The 18,001-nt window shown below is 37.7% G+C and overlaps 1 protein-coding gene across 4 annotated transcripts in view; it reads left to right on the forward strand.

The window, feature by feature from the left end:
• Window positions 1–17,317, forward strand: part of nbeal1 (neurobeachin-like 1) — a 52,931-nt gene extending 35,614 nt beyond the window's left edge. For 2 of the 4 annotated variants that reach the window (XM_042725381.1, XM_042725384.1), the window contains 26 exons: window positions 71–359; window positions 1,101–1,412; window positions 1,595–1,744; window positions 2,239–2,396; window positions 2,553–2,677; window positions 2,774–2,897; window positions 3,915–4,063; window positions 4,151–4,284; window positions 4,634–4,735; window positions 4,820–4,915; window positions 5,005–5,129; window positions 5,692–5,832; window positions 6,478–6,608; window positions 7,495–7,604; window positions 7,935–8,052; window positions 8,486–8,583; window positions 8,693–8,809; window positions 8,889–8,982; window positions 9,430–9,535; window positions 9,656–9,828; window positions 10,034–10,128; window positions 11,030–11,146; window positions 11,373–11,534; window positions 11,621–11,769; window positions 12,869–13,004; window positions 15,158–17,317. In XM_042725381.1, coding sequence (XP_042581315.1) covers window positions 71–359; window positions 1,101–1,412; window positions 1,595–1,744; window positions 2,239–2,396; window positions 2,553–2,677; window positions 2,774–2,897; window positions 3,915–4,063; window positions 4,151–4,284; window positions 4,634–4,735; window positions 4,820–4,915; window positions 5,005–5,129; window positions 5,692–5,832; window positions 6,478–6,608; window positions 7,495–7,604; window positions 7,935–8,052; window positions 8,486–8,583; window positions 8,693–8,809; window positions 8,889–8,982; window positions 9,430–9,535; window positions 9,656–9,828; window positions 10,034–10,128; window positions 11,030–11,146; window positions 11,373–11,534; window positions 11,621–11,769; window positions 12,869–13,004; window positions 15,158–15,259 — 3,613 coding nt within the window. In that variant the 3' untranslated portion in view covers window positions 15,260–17,317. Of the gene's footprint in view, window positions 1–70; window positions 360–1,100; window positions 1,413–1,594; window positions 1,745–2,238; window positions 2,397–2,552; window positions 2,678–2,773; window positions 2,898–3,914; window positions 4,064–4,150; window positions 4,285–4,633; window positions 4,736–4,819; window positions 4,916–5,004; window positions 5,130–5,691; window positions 5,833–6,477; window positions 6,609–7,494; window positions 7,605–7,934; window positions 8,053–8,485; window positions 8,584–8,692; window positions 8,810–8,888; window positions 8,983–9,429; window positions 9,536–9,655; window positions 9,829–10,033; window positions 10,129–11,029; window positions 11,147–11,372; window positions 11,535–11,620; window positions 11,770–12,868 lie in introns of all 4 variants that reach the window. The other 2 variants (XM_042725380.1, XM_042725383.1) reach the window with 1 other exon arrangement.
• Window positions 17,318–18,001: the final 684 nt, after the last annotated feature.

Raw genomic sequence — 18,001 nt, forward strand, 5'->3', positions numbered from 1 at the left:
GAAATTTGAGTCATCAGAATCGATTTGAACAGCTAGTTGTTCATGCATCTTCTAATGTCTTTCTCCACAGCCTGATGGAGAGGATGCTGGAATTTGCCGTAACGGATAACCGAGAGGCGACGACGGCCACGCTGCCGCAGCACACGGAGAACGCGGTGCGTCTTCTGCACATGGTGCAGGACTTCCTGCAGGCTGAGGGGCTGGTGAATCCCGCTCTGTGGACTGAGAAGGTTCTGGACGAGATGGTGACTCTGATGGACGGACTGATGGTCTGGTACGCCTCCGGGACGCAGTGGCTCCAGCTGTCTCAGGTGGGACTACGGCTGCTGCTCGGGTTCATGGCACAGGAAGACCCACAGGTGAGAGGTCATAAGGTCATATGTGGGTCATAAGGGTTGACTTTTTTTCAAATTGAGATTTATACATCGCCTTTAAAGTTGTCCAAGTGAAGATCTTAGCAATGCATATTACGTTTTGATATATTTACAGTAGGAAATTTGCAAAATATCTTCATAAAACATGATCTTTGCTTAATATCCTAATGATTTTTGGCATGAAAGAAAAATCTTTTCATATTGTTGTATATTTTTGTAAATTTAAATGTGTTGCTTGTGTATGGTTTTGTGCTCCAGGGTCACATATTAGGTATTGATATACAGGACCGTTTAGGGCCAGTTTTAGCAAGGATGCATTAAATTTATCAAAAGTGACAGTAAAGTAATGTCACAACTGTTTTATATTTCAAATAACTGCTGTTCTTTGTTCATCAGAGAATCTTGAATCTTGTGGTTTCCACAAAGAAATTTAGTGATAACTATTCTCAACTTTTATAATAATCAGAAATGTTTCTTGAGCAGCAAATCAGCATATTAGAATGATTTCTGAAGGATCATGTGACACTAAAATGCAGCTTTGCATTACAGGAATAAATTGAAAGTATTACAGTGTTTTTTTTTTTATTATCAAATAAAAGCAGCCATGGTGAGCATTCTTTTTAAAACATTAAGAAAATCTTACCAACCCCAAACTTTTGAACTACAGTAATAATGATAAACGTACTCAGATCTTCAGTTCATTCACATTGTTCCTCGTTCTGGCAGGTGTGTGCCATGGCTACGGCCAAATTGAATGGCATCTTGCAGACGAAGACGGTGGACTCTCCGGACGAGGCCTGTTATCTTCTGGGTCGTGTGGAGGGGATCCTCAGGCGCTCTGTGAGCGAGGAGCGGACAGAGGAGACCTACTCGTTTTTAGTGCCTCTCCTCCGTACGCTCCTGTCTAAAGTCCACAAACTCCTGTACATGGAGCTGCACCTCCCTTCCCTCCCCGACACCAACGGAAGCCCGTCTTTCTTTGAGGACTTCCAGCTGTACTGCAGCTCTCCGGAGTGGAGGGTCTATTTGGATAAATATGTAAGACCTGTATTAATACACTAAATGGGGACAGTTGTGATTTTAAGCTGGGCGAAGTCTGACGTATGTTCTATTTTTGATATGTTTAACTATTAATACATTGTAGTAGTTGGTTGGTTGGTTCTGCTCTTCGTTGCACACTGTAGTTAGTAAATCTGAATTTTGGGCATCTGTTTTATCAGATTATTCCCTACATGAAGCAATATGAGATCGAGACGTTCAGTCAGGGTCATGAGAACATGGCTCTCTACTGGAAGGACTGTTACGAGGCGTTCATGCTCAAACTGCACCGCAGGGACCGAGAGAGAGGAGAGAGCAAGATACGCTTTCAGGTGCAAAAACATCTACACTCACACACACCACCGTTCAAAAGTTTAGGGTTAGTAACATGTTTTTTGAAAGAAATTGATGTGCTGAACTTTGTATTCATCCAGGAATCCTAAAAAATGATTTCTAGATTTTTTTTTTTTCACAAAAATATGAAGCAGCACAACAGTTTTCAACGTTGATAATAATCAGAAATGTTTCTTGAGCTGCAAATCAGCATATTAGAATGATTTCTGAAGATCATGTGATTAATGATGCTGAAAAATCAGCTTTGATCACAGAAATAAATCACATTTTAAAATATGTTCAAATAGAAAATGCTAAAATTTTAATTTGGAATAATATCTCACAATATTACAGTTTTTACTCTATTTTTTTTTTATCGAATAACTGCAGCCTTGGTTAGAAGATGAGACTTATTTTCAAAAACTTTTGAACTGCAGTGTTCAAATTGAATGAAGAATTTACAAACAATTTTGTTTCCCTCAAAAACCCTCAGGAGCAGTTTGTGGAACCGTTCAGTCGCCGAGGGCGTCAGGAGAACCTGAGGTACAACAGCATGCTGAAACAAATCCACACGCAGAACAGCGCCATCCTCCGGCAGTGGAGGGCGGCCCGCAGAGGACTCTTCTGTGAGAGAGGACCCTGGGTGGACAAGTGAGTGTTGTTTCTGTCTGTAAATGTCACTGAGACCAGGAGTGGATACTGTTTGTGCAGGTGGAGGTATATACATCTACAGTAACCAGTAAATCATGTATAATATAATCAAAGAGAGAATTGTGCTAATTAATGTGGTCTGTTTGTGTTTGGCAGGCAGCAGAAGGACATGCACTGGAAGCTCTCTAGCGCTGAGAACTACTCCCGTATGCGACTCAAACTGGTGCGGAATTACAACTTTGATCCCCATAGAGAAGCCAGTGCCTTGAGAGACAACCTAGGTAAGATATGCACGCTTACAAATGGTCACTTGTAACTTTTATAAATCTTGTAGTGGGCATTTCAGGAAATAACTGGCTTTGTGTGTGTTACTTCAGGTGTGCAGCACCAGCAGGTAAACGCAGAGTCGCTGTTGTTAGAGGCGGTGAAGCAGGTGAAGGTCAGTGATCTGGAGGATGACATCCTGGAGCTCCTGGAGGAGGATCCTGCATCAGCCAATCAGTGAGTCTCAGTTTGGACGGACAGGAACAGTGACCAATCACTGGAGCTGAATACAGAAACACACTTTTACTTAATAACTGGATGTGTAAACTCTTTGAAACGCCTTGAATAATGTTCTTTTATCCATTAAAGATTAGATTTTAGTTCAAAGATTTGATGATAATTCACGCCTGTAATTTCTTCATTACATATAAAGTCCATTGGGGTTTGGGTTTTATTTTGATGATTTGATAATGTTTTACGTTCATTATCCCATATCCCAGATGAATCGCCTTCGATAATCAACGCGATATTGCGAACCTTGTCAGTGAACTACTGCTCTGTCTATTAAATGCCGCTCCATTTGAAAGCAGGTGATGGCGATTTAGCGCTAATCAAGGAAACAGATTTACTGATTAGATGCGCATGATCATATCGTTAGATATATCGCCCAGCCCTAATTTTATTGATTTCATGGCTGTTTAAATGTGTTGGTTTTTTTGGATTTTTAAATTGGTTTGTTTGTTTGTGTTTTTTTTTTTTTTTGCATTATCAATTTTCATGTTTTAAAAAAAGTTTAAGGTCAGTAAGATATTTTTTAAGAACATGAAAACTTCTTTTGATTTAATAGGTTTAATTTTTTTTATGAAAACTACATTAAAAACAGTAATATTGTGAAATATTATTGCAGTTTAAAGTAACTGTTTTCTATATGAATATATTTCTAAATAATCCAAAAATCCTGTAATCCAAGCTGAAGGTTCAGCATCATTACTCCAGTCTTTAGTGTTACGTGATCCTTCAGAAATGCTCAAGTAACATTTCTGATTATTATCAATATTGAAAAAGTTGTGCTGCTTAATAGTTTTGTGTAAACCACGATTTTTCAGGATTCTTTGATGAATAGAAAGTATAAATGTAATATTTTTTTTTGTAAAATTCTAAATCTCTTTAATGCCACTTTTGATCAATTCAATGCATCTTCACTGAATAAAAGTATTAATTTGTAATATGTAAACACTCGCTGTGGTTCTCTAAGGCTGATTCTGAAGAGGCGGGTCAGAAGGAGAAGCTGGTGATCTCAGAGGACTGTGAGCTGGTCACGGTGGTAGACGTCTATCCGGGTCGTCTGGAGCTCACCACACAACACATCTACTTCTACGACAGCAGCACAGAGAAAGAGGAAGGTGAGGAGAAAGTGGTGCAGTAAAATTTAGCAGTGTGAAGGTCATATGTATGAGGATAGAGTTGAGACTGATGTTCTGAATTTTCAGGTGTAGGTCAGGACTTTAAATGGCCTCTGTCTCAGATCAGAGAGATTCACCTGCGCAGGTACAACCTCCGGCGCTCGGCTCTGGAGATCTTTCTCATCGACCAGACCAACTACTTCCTGAACTTCAAGAAGGAGGTCAGGAATCTTACAGCATGTTTCTCTTCTTCTTTTTCTCTTTCCTATATGAACGTAATGCTGCATGCATACTCTTAAAACTGCTTCATAATGAGCTGATATTTGTTTTTTGTAAACACACTCACTGAGTCTCATTCACTAATAACTGAAGGAATCAATTGAATTGAATGCTTTGGCAACTAGCTGAAATAAAATAACAAGTAGCAAAAATAGTTTTATGCTTTTGGTCAACTATAATAACCGTGGATTTCATACAAAAATTTGTGCATACACACGGTTGTTATTTTTGAACTTTCCCTCCTTCTTTTGTTCAGTCTCTCATGATTGGTTGTTTCTGTTTGATTGACAGGTGCGTAACACCGTCTACAGCCGGATGCTGCTGCTGCGTTCTCTCTCTCTTCATGCCATTCACTCACCGCAGGAGCTGCTCAAAGCCTCTGGACTCACACAGGTCACTGCACACACGAAGCATCTCTGTTTCATAGAGTACATCACTGACGGTTCAGAGCTGACTTTTCCTTCTCTCTGTCATCAGAAATGGGTGAACAGGGAGATCTCGAACTTCGACTACCTGATGCAGTTGAACACCATAGCAGGACGGACGTATAATGACCTGGCTCAGTATCCTGTGGTGAGTGACGCTTCCACAGCCGCTCTGAGCTCTGTTTGAATGTGGCCACACATCAGCGCTCATTCTCTGACTTTCTCTGCTGATTTTAGTTCCCCTGGATCCTGTCGGATTATACGTCCGAGGAGCTGGATCTGTCCGATCCGCGGGTGTTCAGAGATCTCTCCAAACCTGTGGCCGTGCTGAACGAGAGGAACGCCAAAGCCGTCAGAGAGAAGTGTGTTTCTGTCTCTTCTGGTTCTCTCAGTCCTTTTAGTTTTATTCCACTTCAGAAAAAAACACATTATAGCTAGTACAGTAAGTTTTAGTTACCTATAACAACACCTAGGCAACATTTTTAGTCATCTGAAGGATTTACCAAATAGTAGGCTGTGAAATTTCAGTTTTATAAAATACCTTGTATTGACTAAATACATCCGTCACACATAACACCATCCCAGAATGCATTGTGAAGAACATGAAGAGTTTTGTAAATAAGCAAACTTTGTTCATCACTGAAAAGTTTCATTAACCTCTGATTAAAATATATATATATATTTTATTAATTTTTTTTTCATTTACCAAAAGCCCATTTTTAATTTTACTTGTAAAACTGAAAAACTGTGGTGATCTCTGTCACTTATCAGGTTCCACCTTGAGGTGTTCCCTTAGAAGGTAGCTTCCTGTTTAACAGTGAAGCAGTTCACTAGGTTTAGGAACAGAGCAAATGTTTTAAACATTTGAATTGATTTCGTGACGGCAGTGAATGCAGCTGATTGTAAATGATGCATATTTTGCAGATATGAGAGTTTTGAGGACCCCACGGGCACCATAGACCGTTTCCACTACGGCACGCACTACTCGAACGCCGCTGGAGTCATGCATTACCTCATTCGAGTCGAACCCTTCACATCCCTGCACATCCAGCTGCAGAGCGGCAGGTACTGCTCGTCTGGTTTTGTCTTTTTGCCTTAAAATTCTGTCCTTTTTTTATCAACCAACTAACAATTGTTCTCAAAAATTCATATAAAGGCCAGGATTATTACAGTTTTTACAGTCTGTCCCTTAGAATTAAACAGCCTGCTTTTGCTAATGTACCTTTACAGATTCTTCAAATAAATGGTCTCTGTTATGATTGGCTTTTGACTGATTGATATTTAAACAAAGGCAAAGGACTTTTTTCACATTTCTGGGTTTCTCAGCAGCGGAAGTCGTCATAGTTGGGTTAACTTGAAGAACAGTGAATGGGAGAGTACGCCACAAATATATTTTTTTGCATTTCCCATTTGCTCGAATTGCAAAAGAAACACTCTCCACAATAGTGTTTTTTATGACTTTTAATAAAATGAAAACAATTGAGAGAGACTGATACCGCAGTCAAAATTAGTATAAACGAGTTTTTTTATAATTTGATGCAAAGGTAATATAATACAAAGAACAGTGTTATAAATGTATATACATTAAAAAAAAAAACACTTTTGAGGATTTATGATGCTGATGATAGTCTTGTGAAATGGGTCCATCATATTTGAATATATTTAGGGTTTTCATTAAATGGATAAAGTTGCTCTGACTGTGTGTGGCAGGTTTGACTGTGCTGACCGTCAGTTTCACTCTATTCCTGCTACCTGGCAAACCCTCATGGACAATCCCAACGATGTCAAAGAGCTCATCCCAGAATTCTTTTACTTCCCAGAGTTCTTGGAGAACCAGGACGGTGAGTAAATGAAAGATAAGTTGAGCTAGTATTGCCAGTTTTAAAAACTGGGTACAGCTTTTGTGTTGTGAAAACATCTATTTTAGCTTTTCAGAGACAAACAAATATAAAATATGTGAGAAACTGAATAATTTCCATTAATTTCTATTGTGTTAGGGGTCAATTTGACCCACATATTTTATGTTTAAAATGAGCGGGACAGATATGAAAAAAAAATTCTCTCTCTCTTTGGTCAAGACTACTTGTAATGACTATTTGCACACAAAGGTGCAAATAACCACATGCACGTATACATATTATCTAACATTATTTGTGCTTGGTGTAAGTAGTATTTATTGCTATTTGTAAATTGCTCTGCTTTTTGTCATCTGGCTCTCAAACCCTTGTGAGGGTTCACATAAACCATTAACATCCTTTGAGTTTGAGTTTTGACAAATTAACAGTGAATTTTCCTTTGGTAAGTCAGAACTCGAGTCGTCTTTTTTAGTAAACTTTGGGTTTTAAAATCAAACCAGTTCTCATATATTTCATATTTTAGTTTTTAACAAGCTACAGTTTTTCCTCACCTGATTCTTTGCTGTTTTTCAAAGTGTTGATTTTTGGCAGATTGCACAGAAACCAATGGGGGGAGTCAATATGTCCCACACAAAAGTTGTAACAATTTATACAGTTGTTCTAAAACACTAATGTGTCAAAACTTTGCAGGCACACTCATGACCTTAAATTTCAAGTAGAAAGAAATCGCTTGGCCACTGTTTCAAACAGTTGAAAATCGAATGTGACACTTCATGTTTAAAAACTTCATTTGAACCAACAAAGTGTAACATTCCCTTCCACTCAGACTCCTTTATATCGTATCATCTCGTTCTCTCTCTCACTGTTGTAGGGTTTGACCTGGGTCGCTTACAGATCTCTAAAGAGAGGGTAAATGATGTCATCCTGCCTAAATGGGCCAAATCCCCCGAGGATTTCATCTACAAGCACCGCAAAGCCTTGGTGAGCCCATTTCTGATGACCTCATCACAGCTCTTCCCCGCTGACCTCAATAGAGAGCCTCCAGGGAGGGATGTGTAATTGAATACGGCCCGCTCTCAGTATCTGTTTCTGTACTTCTTCTCAATTCCTTTGCCACTTCTGTCCTATTAAAGCCTGAAGCAGTGAGAAATGGCTTCGTGAAAGGTTACAAAACTAGAACAGCACAGTCTCCTCCTGGCAGATTCCTCTCATTATGACTGATGGCCTCGGGTCTATCCTTAGAGAAATGCAGGTTTGGAAGCATATCATGTGACCATTTTGTTGATGTGGATGATATTTGTCTGTGCTCAGGAATCTGAGTATGTGTCGGCCCACCTGCATGAATGGATCGATCTGATCTTCGGCTATAAACAGAGGGGCCCGGCTGCAGTGGAGGCCCTTAATGTCTTCTACTACTGCACATATGAAGGTAGTCATGATGTGGCTGATATCCTTTGCTACCATACTTCAAACATTAATTAGGTGTTTTGGTGGATATGTTGTTCTTTTATGAAGACTTCATTTTATTACTGAGACTTATTAATAATTGACAATAATTAAACTGTGTTTTCATTGTAAAAAAGTGATATAAATATAATAATAAAGCCAAAAATTTGTATAAATACAATAATAAGGCTATAAGGCTGTTTTAAGCATGTATGCATTCATACATATGCATTCATGCAGTTTTTGTGATCTCTCTTTGTTCTCCCATAATGAAAATTTCATCTGAAATCAGTATTTTTTGTCACCCTGTTGGAGTTTATTTAGACTGTATTTGGTATGTTGTTTATAAATTGTATATTAGTTTTTAATGTTTTTTTTTGTATACATTAAAATCAAACTGTCTGTGGTTGTTTTAGGGGCTGTTGATCTGGATGCCATCACAGATGAGAAGGAGAGGAAGGCTCTAGAAGGCATGATCAGTAATTTTGGACAGACACCGTGCCAGTTACTGAAGGTACGGCACTCTAATGCTTCTGCACACAAACAGACAGTATTAAAAGAAGCTTCAGTGGAGATCATAAGATGGCATTAACATGACGGTGTGTGTGTTAATGTGCTTTTAGGAGCCCCATCCCATGCGTCTCTCTCTGGAGGAGCTGGAGAAGAGGAGAACCCGTCTGGACTCCTGTCCTCTCAACATATTCGAGCACCTCACTGAACTCAAATCCTTCTTCATTGAGGTGACTGGATTAGCAGTGCTTTATGTGTTTGTGTAGATGTTGTTCTGTGGACTGATGGAGTTTCATCTCTGTGTTTTAGGGCATCAGTGATAATGTGCCACTGGTTAAAGCTGTTGTCCCTAAGAACCAATCACATTCTTTTATCTCACAGGGGAGTCCAGATACTCTGGTAAGTCTGGGCTTGATTAACTAGGTTTAAACACGTGACATCAGAATAGGTTCTATTTTATTTATTTATTTGTTTTTTTTATTATTACTACTAATGTACCTGGTCCCTTACTGTGCAAAATCAATCAGTGTAAATTGTGATAAAATTCTATAAAATAATATTTAGATAAATAAATATATTTTTTTCTTTCTTTTCTTAAGACACTGGTCTTAATGTGCACAGTCTAATGAAACACATAAATATAAAATAATAATGTTTATATAAATTTAAAATAATTTTGACTCAAATTATTTTAAGATCACCCTAACAGAGTTTATTTTTATGACTTAAATTATAAATAAATGCATTATAAATACACATGCCATTCGATATTGTCTTTAATGCCTTCTGAAGTTTTGGTTATGAAATCTTTGATACCCTCAAAAATAATGTGTTTTTGGGTTATCAGTAACTCTGAGCCAGAACTGCTTGATGGGAACTCACGGCTGGCTGCCCTACGACAAGAACATATCCAACTATTTCACCTTCATCAAAGACCCCACCGTAGCCGGTGTAAAGTGAGTCTCTCTGACGGTTAACGTCCTCACGTCCTGTTTGTACTGTAGCTGCCCTGCACTTTCTTGAAAATAACCAACACATCAGCAACCAACACTCTCTCTCTCTCTCTCTCTCTGTAGGACTCAGAGGTTTCTAGCAGGGCCGTTCTCTCCAGGGGTTGAAGTCACAGCTCACCTGTTTGTTGTGTCTCATGACGGGAAGCTGCTCTTCAGTGGGGGCCACTGGGACAACAGCCTGAGAGTGACGTCACTCGTAAAGGGCAAAACAGTGGGGCAGCACATCCGCCACATGGGTAATGGAAACTGCTTCTCTTGACTTCTCTTCCTCTGCTGTTTTTTTTCCTTCATTCTTTCTCATGAATAGGCACATCCAGAGTGTACTGTATGTTCTAACTTTAACCTTGAATTGCAGGAAACAAATCTGCTAACTTTGGAAATGTGTGTGTGTGTGTGTGTGTGTGTGTGTGTGTGTGTGTCTATATTTTTCTGTCCCGGCAGACATCGTAACGTGCCTGGCCACAGATCACTTTGGGATTCACCTGATCTCAGGCTCTAGAGACACCACCTGTATGGTGTGGCAGGTGCTTCAGCAGGTAGTATGTTCTGTTCTCTTGGAAAAAGCCACACGATCAGCCATCTTCAAATGACTTCCTATAGAACCTTCATTCTTAAATATGAAGTATTTTATTGTCTTAATCGTGTTTATTGTGTATAATGATACATTACTGTTCAAAAAAATGTTAAAGATACTGTTAAAAATGTTTTTGAAAGAAGTGTCTTATGCTCACCAAGGCTGCATTTATTTAATATAGTCAAAACAGTAATATTATGAAATGTTATTGCAATTTAAAACAAATTTTTTTTTTTTTTAAATGTAATTTATTCCTGTAATCAAAGCTGTATTTTCAGCATCATTACTCCAGTATTCAGTGTCACATGATCCTTCAGAAATCATTCTAATATGCTGATTATCAATGTTTAAAACAGTTGTGCTGCTTCATATTTTTGTAGAAACTGTGATTTTCAGGATTCTTTGAGTTAAAAATTCAAAAGAACAGCATTTATTTGAAATGTATGTGACCAATGTAATGCATTTAATGCAAAAAAAAAAAAAAAAAAACTTACTGACCCCAGAGTTTCTGTATGTATATTTGATGACTCATTCATTTGCATTAAGAATAAAATTCAAGATTTAAAGATATAGATTGCATTAGTATAATAGGTTGAGTGGATATTTCTTATAAGTTGGGAATTTTAAAATAAATATTTCAGAAGTTTCTTCCTTAATTTATAATTCTTAGGAATTTAGTTTTAATTGGTAATGTTTTTTTTAATTGTTTTTTTTTTTTTTTTTACTACCTCATCGCTTGTTAAAGATCTCGTACTGCACTTTGAAATAATAAAATGAATAAAGTTTTTATTCTCTACTCATATAAAGAGGAGGTTTTTATTTCCAACACAGTGCTGGAGTTTAAACTTGGTCTGTTTTTGTAGGGTGGTGCTCCGGTGGGTCTGTCCCATAAGCCAGTGCAGGTATTGTACGGACACACAGATGAAGTTGTGAGTGTGTCTATCAGTACAGAGCTGGACATGGCGGTTTCTGGATCACGGGTGAGAATCGCCTCTCTCAAAATCACTCAAAAACACTGTCTACTACTCAATACTACTGTATTCAGCAACTTCACACTGGCATTGTGCCTTATTTCAAATACAAAAAGGTTAGCCAATCATAATGTAGCTCATTCACATAATGAATTTTTAAAGATTGAACTGGGTGGATTTCATGGAGGGTAAGAGGTTTTGCAAAAATGTAAATAGCAGTTTGTGTGTGCCACAGGATGGGACGGTGATCATTCACACTGTTCGGAGGGGTCAGTACATGCGCTCTCTGCGGCCGCCGTGTGAGAGCTCTCTGCCCGTGTCCATCATGCACCTGGCTGTGTCCTGGGAGGGACATCTAGTGGTGCACACCTGTATAGAGGGCAAATCCACACTGAAGGTATCAAACACACAGTTCAGATCCCCTTCTCCACATGTTTCTGTGCCTGTGTAAACCGATCCTCTGTGTGTGTTTTGTGTGTTCAGGATAAGAACGCCCTGCACCTGTACTCTGTGAACGGGAAGCACCTGTGCAGCGCTCCTCTGAAGGAGCAGGTGACAGATATGTGTGTTTCAGGAGAACATGTGGTCATCGGCAGCGAGCAGGGGTTCCTGTCTGTCAGAGACCTGTACAGGTAAACCTGTAAACCATAATCTGCTGCTTTCTCATATTTTAACACGCATAGAAACAATAGTTTCTGCAGTTAAATTCTTGAGTGTCATTATTACAATGTGTGACTGGTGAATGATGAAACGTTTGAAAGAGCACGCATGCACTGAGGTAACCGAGTCATATCTAGATATTGCAGCAGTACTAACTTTTCCCAGCTGCTTTGGTTCCGGAAGTGTTTTTTTCCATGAATTACTCCTGTTAGGATTTTAAATAGTCTTCATTTAAATGCTTTGCGCCATGAACTAAACCAACCAGCTGTGAGAGGAATCAATTAATCTAATTTAAAAACTACTGATTAAATGCTGAAACAATCTAATTTATTAATTGCATAATACATAGTTGTTTAAGTATGATTAGAGCATGATTTACTGTGCTTCATTGGCACTAAAGTGTTTTCTTTCGATTACATATATACAAACAATATATTTTGTATTTATTGCAAAACATATATATACAGTACATACATAAAGTACTTATCAAAAGTTTGGAAACAGTGTTTTTTTATGTTTTTAGTCTCTTCTGCTCATCAAAGCTGTTTTTGAGTTTTTATTAATTTTTTTAGTTTTTTATTATTTTGTTATGTTTTTTATATTTAAAATAATTTTCTATTAGAATGTATTTTAAAATGTATATTATTCAATGAATGCAAAGCTGAATTTTCAGCATCATTACTCCAGTCTTCAGTATCACATGATTCTTCAGAAATCATTCTAATGTGCTGATTTTTGTGAGTTTTGATGCAATTTGCTTGTTGTGATTCTGATTGGTGAAGATTTCCTTGCAGAATTGGAATCTCACCAGGAATTCCACTGTTAAACACAGTTATTTAAACAATAAGTTGAATAATGTGGGCTGATGGCCTTAACAAAAGCATGCTGATCACAAACGACGATACTTTGAAGAATGTTGGTAATGGAAAAAAATAAATAAATACTGTGGAAGTCATTGGGGACCTGAAACTGTTTGGTCATTCTTCAGAATATCTTCTTGGGTCGGATTGTTAGAATGTCTGTTCCTTGAGCTTGATCCTAACACGCCCTCTCTCTTGGTTACCATGGCAGCCTGGCTCTGTGCGTGTCGCCGATGGCGATGCGGGTGCCCATCCGGTGCGTGTCCGTGACCAAGGAGCAGTCTCACGTTCTGGTGGGCCTCGATGACGGCAAGCTGATCGTGGTGGGCGTCGGGAAACCCGCCGAGGTAAAAAACTCCTTCAGGAACTACATCACCCAGAGGATGGAGGGCTCGCCTCTGATGAACACGCTGCGTGTGCGATCGCCCGCACGCCTGCTGCATCTCAGAGACCAGAACACGTTCAGCCCCGACATCATCTGAAAGAAATACACACACGTTGGGGACTATCCAAACCCAAAACCATAACTCTTCCCCTAAAAAAACACTTTATTTATTTATTAATCATTTATTTTTTGAAGACAAGCCCAAAGTGGTATTATCAGATTAAGCTAACTTCTGAGGACACTTTTCATCAATTTTGTCCCCAAACTATCAGTCAGTCAATAACATAAACGTAAACATAATAAACAGTACACTCATGAACACAGTAATGACATAACAATGCATTTTTATCTTGAGCATCTGTGGTGTGATCAGTGGTGATTGTGTGAAGTGTAAATGTTTTTAAATAAGTTTGCTGTTGGTTTCAGTTTTCTCTTAGCAGTTGGAGTTGTAACCTAAGCAAACCCTCATGATACTACTAACAACGCTAGTAATAATACGATATAACGATAGTATAATAACGATAGTAATAATAGAATAAAATAAACTCGTAGTGTTACACTCATTCTAGAATAATTGTAAAACTGTGAAATCGTTAGAGGGTTTTGATGGTTTAAAAAAAAAAATAAAAAATCGATGTGACTGAATGCACAGGTATTCATGCCAAACACTGAAGCTATTTTTTTATATTCCAAACAGTGCAACAAATGTTCTCAAGGATTTTTTCCTAAATATCACTAGCTTGCATAGCAACATTTGGGTTTCTACATTAGATGAATTAATATGGAAACCACAGCATGAAAAATACTCTACATGAGTATGTGAACACGCTTCCAGCTACAGAAACTCAATATTACACATCAGTGTTTTGCAAAATAGTAACTGATGCTATTGATATTATATCAGTATTTCATTTTTAAAATATCATGGTTATTGTCAGTACCAGTATATTGCGATACATTTACTCAGAGAACATACTGTATTTTTCATTCACCACATTGCCATAAGGGGTGCTGTAATGTAGCTAATTCCTTAAATTATCACACATTGTTTGATGTGACCTCTATCGCCCCCTTGAGTTCTGAGATTAGTTAAAGTGAACGTAGTCTCTGCCTCTGATGGAAGAATGGAAAACACTGACTCAGTTTGCTGATTTCAACCTTCCACACATTTCTGCAATGGGACCACGAGCTTACAATGCGTTTTTCCAAGCAATCTGTGTTTTGCATGCTTGTGTAGAGTATGTTTCTGACATAAAATATCAGTTCAGACTTTACAGTCATTACATACAGTACAATTACACAGCCCTGCATCTTTAATTGCAAAAAAGGCATAATATTATGTGATTGGATTATGCTGAGTTCAAAAACATCAATAACAACTTTCTATCATGTACAGTTTTTCCACAAAATAAGAGTGATAATTTTTCAAATTATGCATTTATCAGCTTTAATACATTATCAAAATAATGCTCAAAGTGTCAAAGGTTTCGGATTTAATGACAAAACCTATTCAAAATGTTTCATTTAACATAATACTCCATTTAATGTCAAAGAACTTTACAAAATAAGCTTTCTTCACAAAATGTGTACTTTTCTTCCACTTTGTGGATGTAGTATAACACCCATAGGTTACATTTACTATATCTTGAAATCAGGATCTGGCATAAAATAATGCCTTCAGAATCATTCATACATGAGAAAATTGGCTGAGAATTGAACAGATAGTCATAACCTGGCTCAAAGGAAGATCTTATCATGTCTTTGTGGCATTTTTAAGGGATAATACAAGACTTCTTCACCTTACAAATGGTTGTCAAAATGCAAAGTGACGTGCTTAAGCAAAACAGGCACTGTTACTGGAATCAGCAGCCCAGTTAGTAAGAGAAACGTCTTAGTATTGGATTTCATTCAGCAATTAAGATGCAGGACGGTGTTATCATTATCTTCTTTTTTTGAGTTACCTCACTTGAAATGCACATTTTTGATTTTGCACTAACCTCAAAATGAATCCAGCACAGATGATCTCTCATGCACTCATCAATCATCTTTTTTCCCCCCACTGTTCACCTCCTCTTTACTTTTATCCTTCACTTCCCTCTCCTCTCCGCTCCTCAGATGCGTTCTGGCCAGATTACGAGGAAACTCTGGGGCTCCAGTAAGCGTCTCACTCAGATCTCGTCTGGAGAAACAGAGTATCACACCCAAGAGCAGCCCTGACCCCGCCCCCAAATCACAGCCCTCCTGTCTGATTGGCCCACTGCCCTGTCAATCACCCAAATCCATTGTTTCAAATGGGAGGATGGGTCTCTCCTCTTGCTGAGACAATATGAAGGACTTTTTTTAGCACCTGTATGCAAATCTGTGTGTGTGTTGAGCCAAACGGATGCGTGCTCCCTCGTGCAGTTGGACTGGTGCAGGCACCATCTAACTACATGTGTCTGAATTCTGTGAAAACCCTAATGTTGACCCTCCTGACTCCTCCCTCTCTGTCGTTTTCCACCACATGTGCCACGCCCATTTAGTATCATCATCAGCATCACTACAACATGTTTTTGTCATGTCTGCATTCACATATGCATCAGGTTTTACGTGTCGAGTACGTGTCCGGTTATTTGTTTCTTTAGTGGCCTTGTCATAATTCATAGGTTGTTTCATTAGTGGACACAGGCATTATTTATTTGCACAGTCTTGCTCTTGCACAGACCTCGAAAAGTGGATGATATTGTACACCAGTATAATTCAAAATACGCATGACATATTTCAATAGACCAACACATTTTATAGCAAAACTGACATCTGTGGGTGCGAACGCTGAATGTTGAATGTTGTCATTCATTACTTGAATTGTGATGTAGTTATTTCAATGAAGAATGCAAGATTTAATGCTGTCGTGGATGTACATGCAAATAGTTTTATAACCATTCTAGTTTGATTTATAGATTTGTTGCATCTGAAACACTACAGATACAAAGGGGGAGATGTTTCGAAGGGCTTTGTGAGACACGATAATAAGCAATACAGTTCATCCCTCTGAATCATTCCACTGGCTAACCGATGCTCCGCAGTCTTCCTAGTATCCAAACCGAGCACTACATAGAGAGAGGAGGTACTTGTGGAACAGCTAGAACCAATGCAGCATAATGTGATAGTCAGGTGAGACGCTGTTTCCCCTCCTCTTTTATATTTCTAAGCCATGCAGTCTTCGTTTACTATGCAGCAGGCCTTCTAAAGAATTCACAGTTACTGATCGACATCTGAATTCTGCTCCATCATATGCAGATTTAATTTCTTCACCGTAGGCTGGCGATGTATGCGTTTCCTTTACAAGAATGTACCATAGTAATCATAGTTTCCAGCAAAATATAAGAAAGTGTGTGAAAAAAAGTTTTTGCATTTGTCTGTACTAAATCACTAGACTTAGTATAGTGATAATAACTGGTATTTTGGTGGAAACTATAATTACCAGGATTTAGTTTGCATTTGTTTTAATCCTCATTTTCTTACACTAATGTCATTCACTCCTTTACTAAAGGACGGTTGTTTGGAAACTTATAAGCGATATGAAGATGTTAGTGAAGATACTCATACCAAAATGCTGATGTCTTCATCAAGATGTTTTGTGTGTTGTGTGTTCTTCCATATATGTGCTTTAGTTTGCTTTGGTGCTGAAGTTTAGATTTGAAGTCTGAATCGGGGTTATGAGTTATGTTCATTTCCTAAGTGCTCCCTGCATCTGCTGGTTGCTTTGGAAATAAGTTATACCAAGAGATCTCAATGAATGCTTTGATTTCTTTGCATTTATTCTATTTTTTAGACTGTCCAAGTAATGTCTGAAGTGGCTGTTTTTATTCACATGTCTGTTTGTATGTATGTGTTTTTCTTCCTTTAATTAAATGAATGGAGTGCCTTTTTTATTCTGTCGTCATGCAAATTAGTCTCCGTGATCTGAACTCTACAGCGTGACCTTTCGTGACCCCTGTGGACAGCCAGACAAACTTCAGCAGCGACTCCTCCGTCATATCAGACCTGTGACTTACTGAGCTGCTTTTGATTTAGTCGTCACTAATGGATGTGTGTGTATATCTGTGCTTATTTATGAATCCAGTATGAAATGTACAGCATGATTTTTATTTCTGTTTATGAATTGTATTTTTTTGCACTTTCCAGGTACGACAAATTGTAAGAGATTGTTTTAAATGTCTCCTTGATCTGTACAGAGAAACTGATTTGTTATACGTGAAAATTTATCATTAATAAAGCCCTGTTGAAAAGTCACAGTGACGTGTTTAAGTTGTTTGTCTGTTTTTCAACTAAATAAATCAATAAAAATGTGTAATGTTATAACATTCAAATAAATCAGTGAATATTTACACTATCATGTATCATTTTATTTAGGAGTCAGTGTATGCATCTGTGTGCATCGTTAGATTTGTTTTAATTAAAAAAAAATATGACAAATATATTTTAGTGTGAAACAGAACCATGTCTGATACAAATCCATGATATGAAGTATTTATTTGTATTTTGTAAAATAACAGACAATAGTAAAATTAATAAAGAACATTAGAAAACTACGAAGGTATATGCCATGAAAAATTAGACTAATTACATTATAAAAGAAATTAGGAAGCAAATAGTGTGTTAGTATTGCTCAGTTTTGTTATTTGTCAATATATATTTCAAGCAAATGTAATGATCGAATATATTAAATTAACTCAAAAGTTGATTTTTTTTTAAAAAAATAAAACACAACTGACCATGCATGGACCACAAAATAATAATAATACATTTTATTTGTAATGCACCTTTCTTACACTCCAAACGCTAAACCTTTATGAACAAAACCAGTTAAGTGTCAATTTTTCAAGAGATACAACTATTTAAAAATCTGGAATCTGAGGGTGCAAAAAAATCTAAATACTAAGAAAATCACCTTTAAAGTTGTCCAAATGAAGCCCT

The sequence above is a fragment of the Cyprinus carpio genome, chromosome B6 (assembly GCF_018340385.1).
Source record: "Cyprinus carpio isolate SPL01 chromosome B6, ASM1834038v1, whole genome shotgun sequence".
Lineage (NCBI taxonomy): Eukaryota > Metazoa > Chordata > Actinopteri > Cypriniformes > Cyprinidae > Cyprinus > Cyprinus carpio.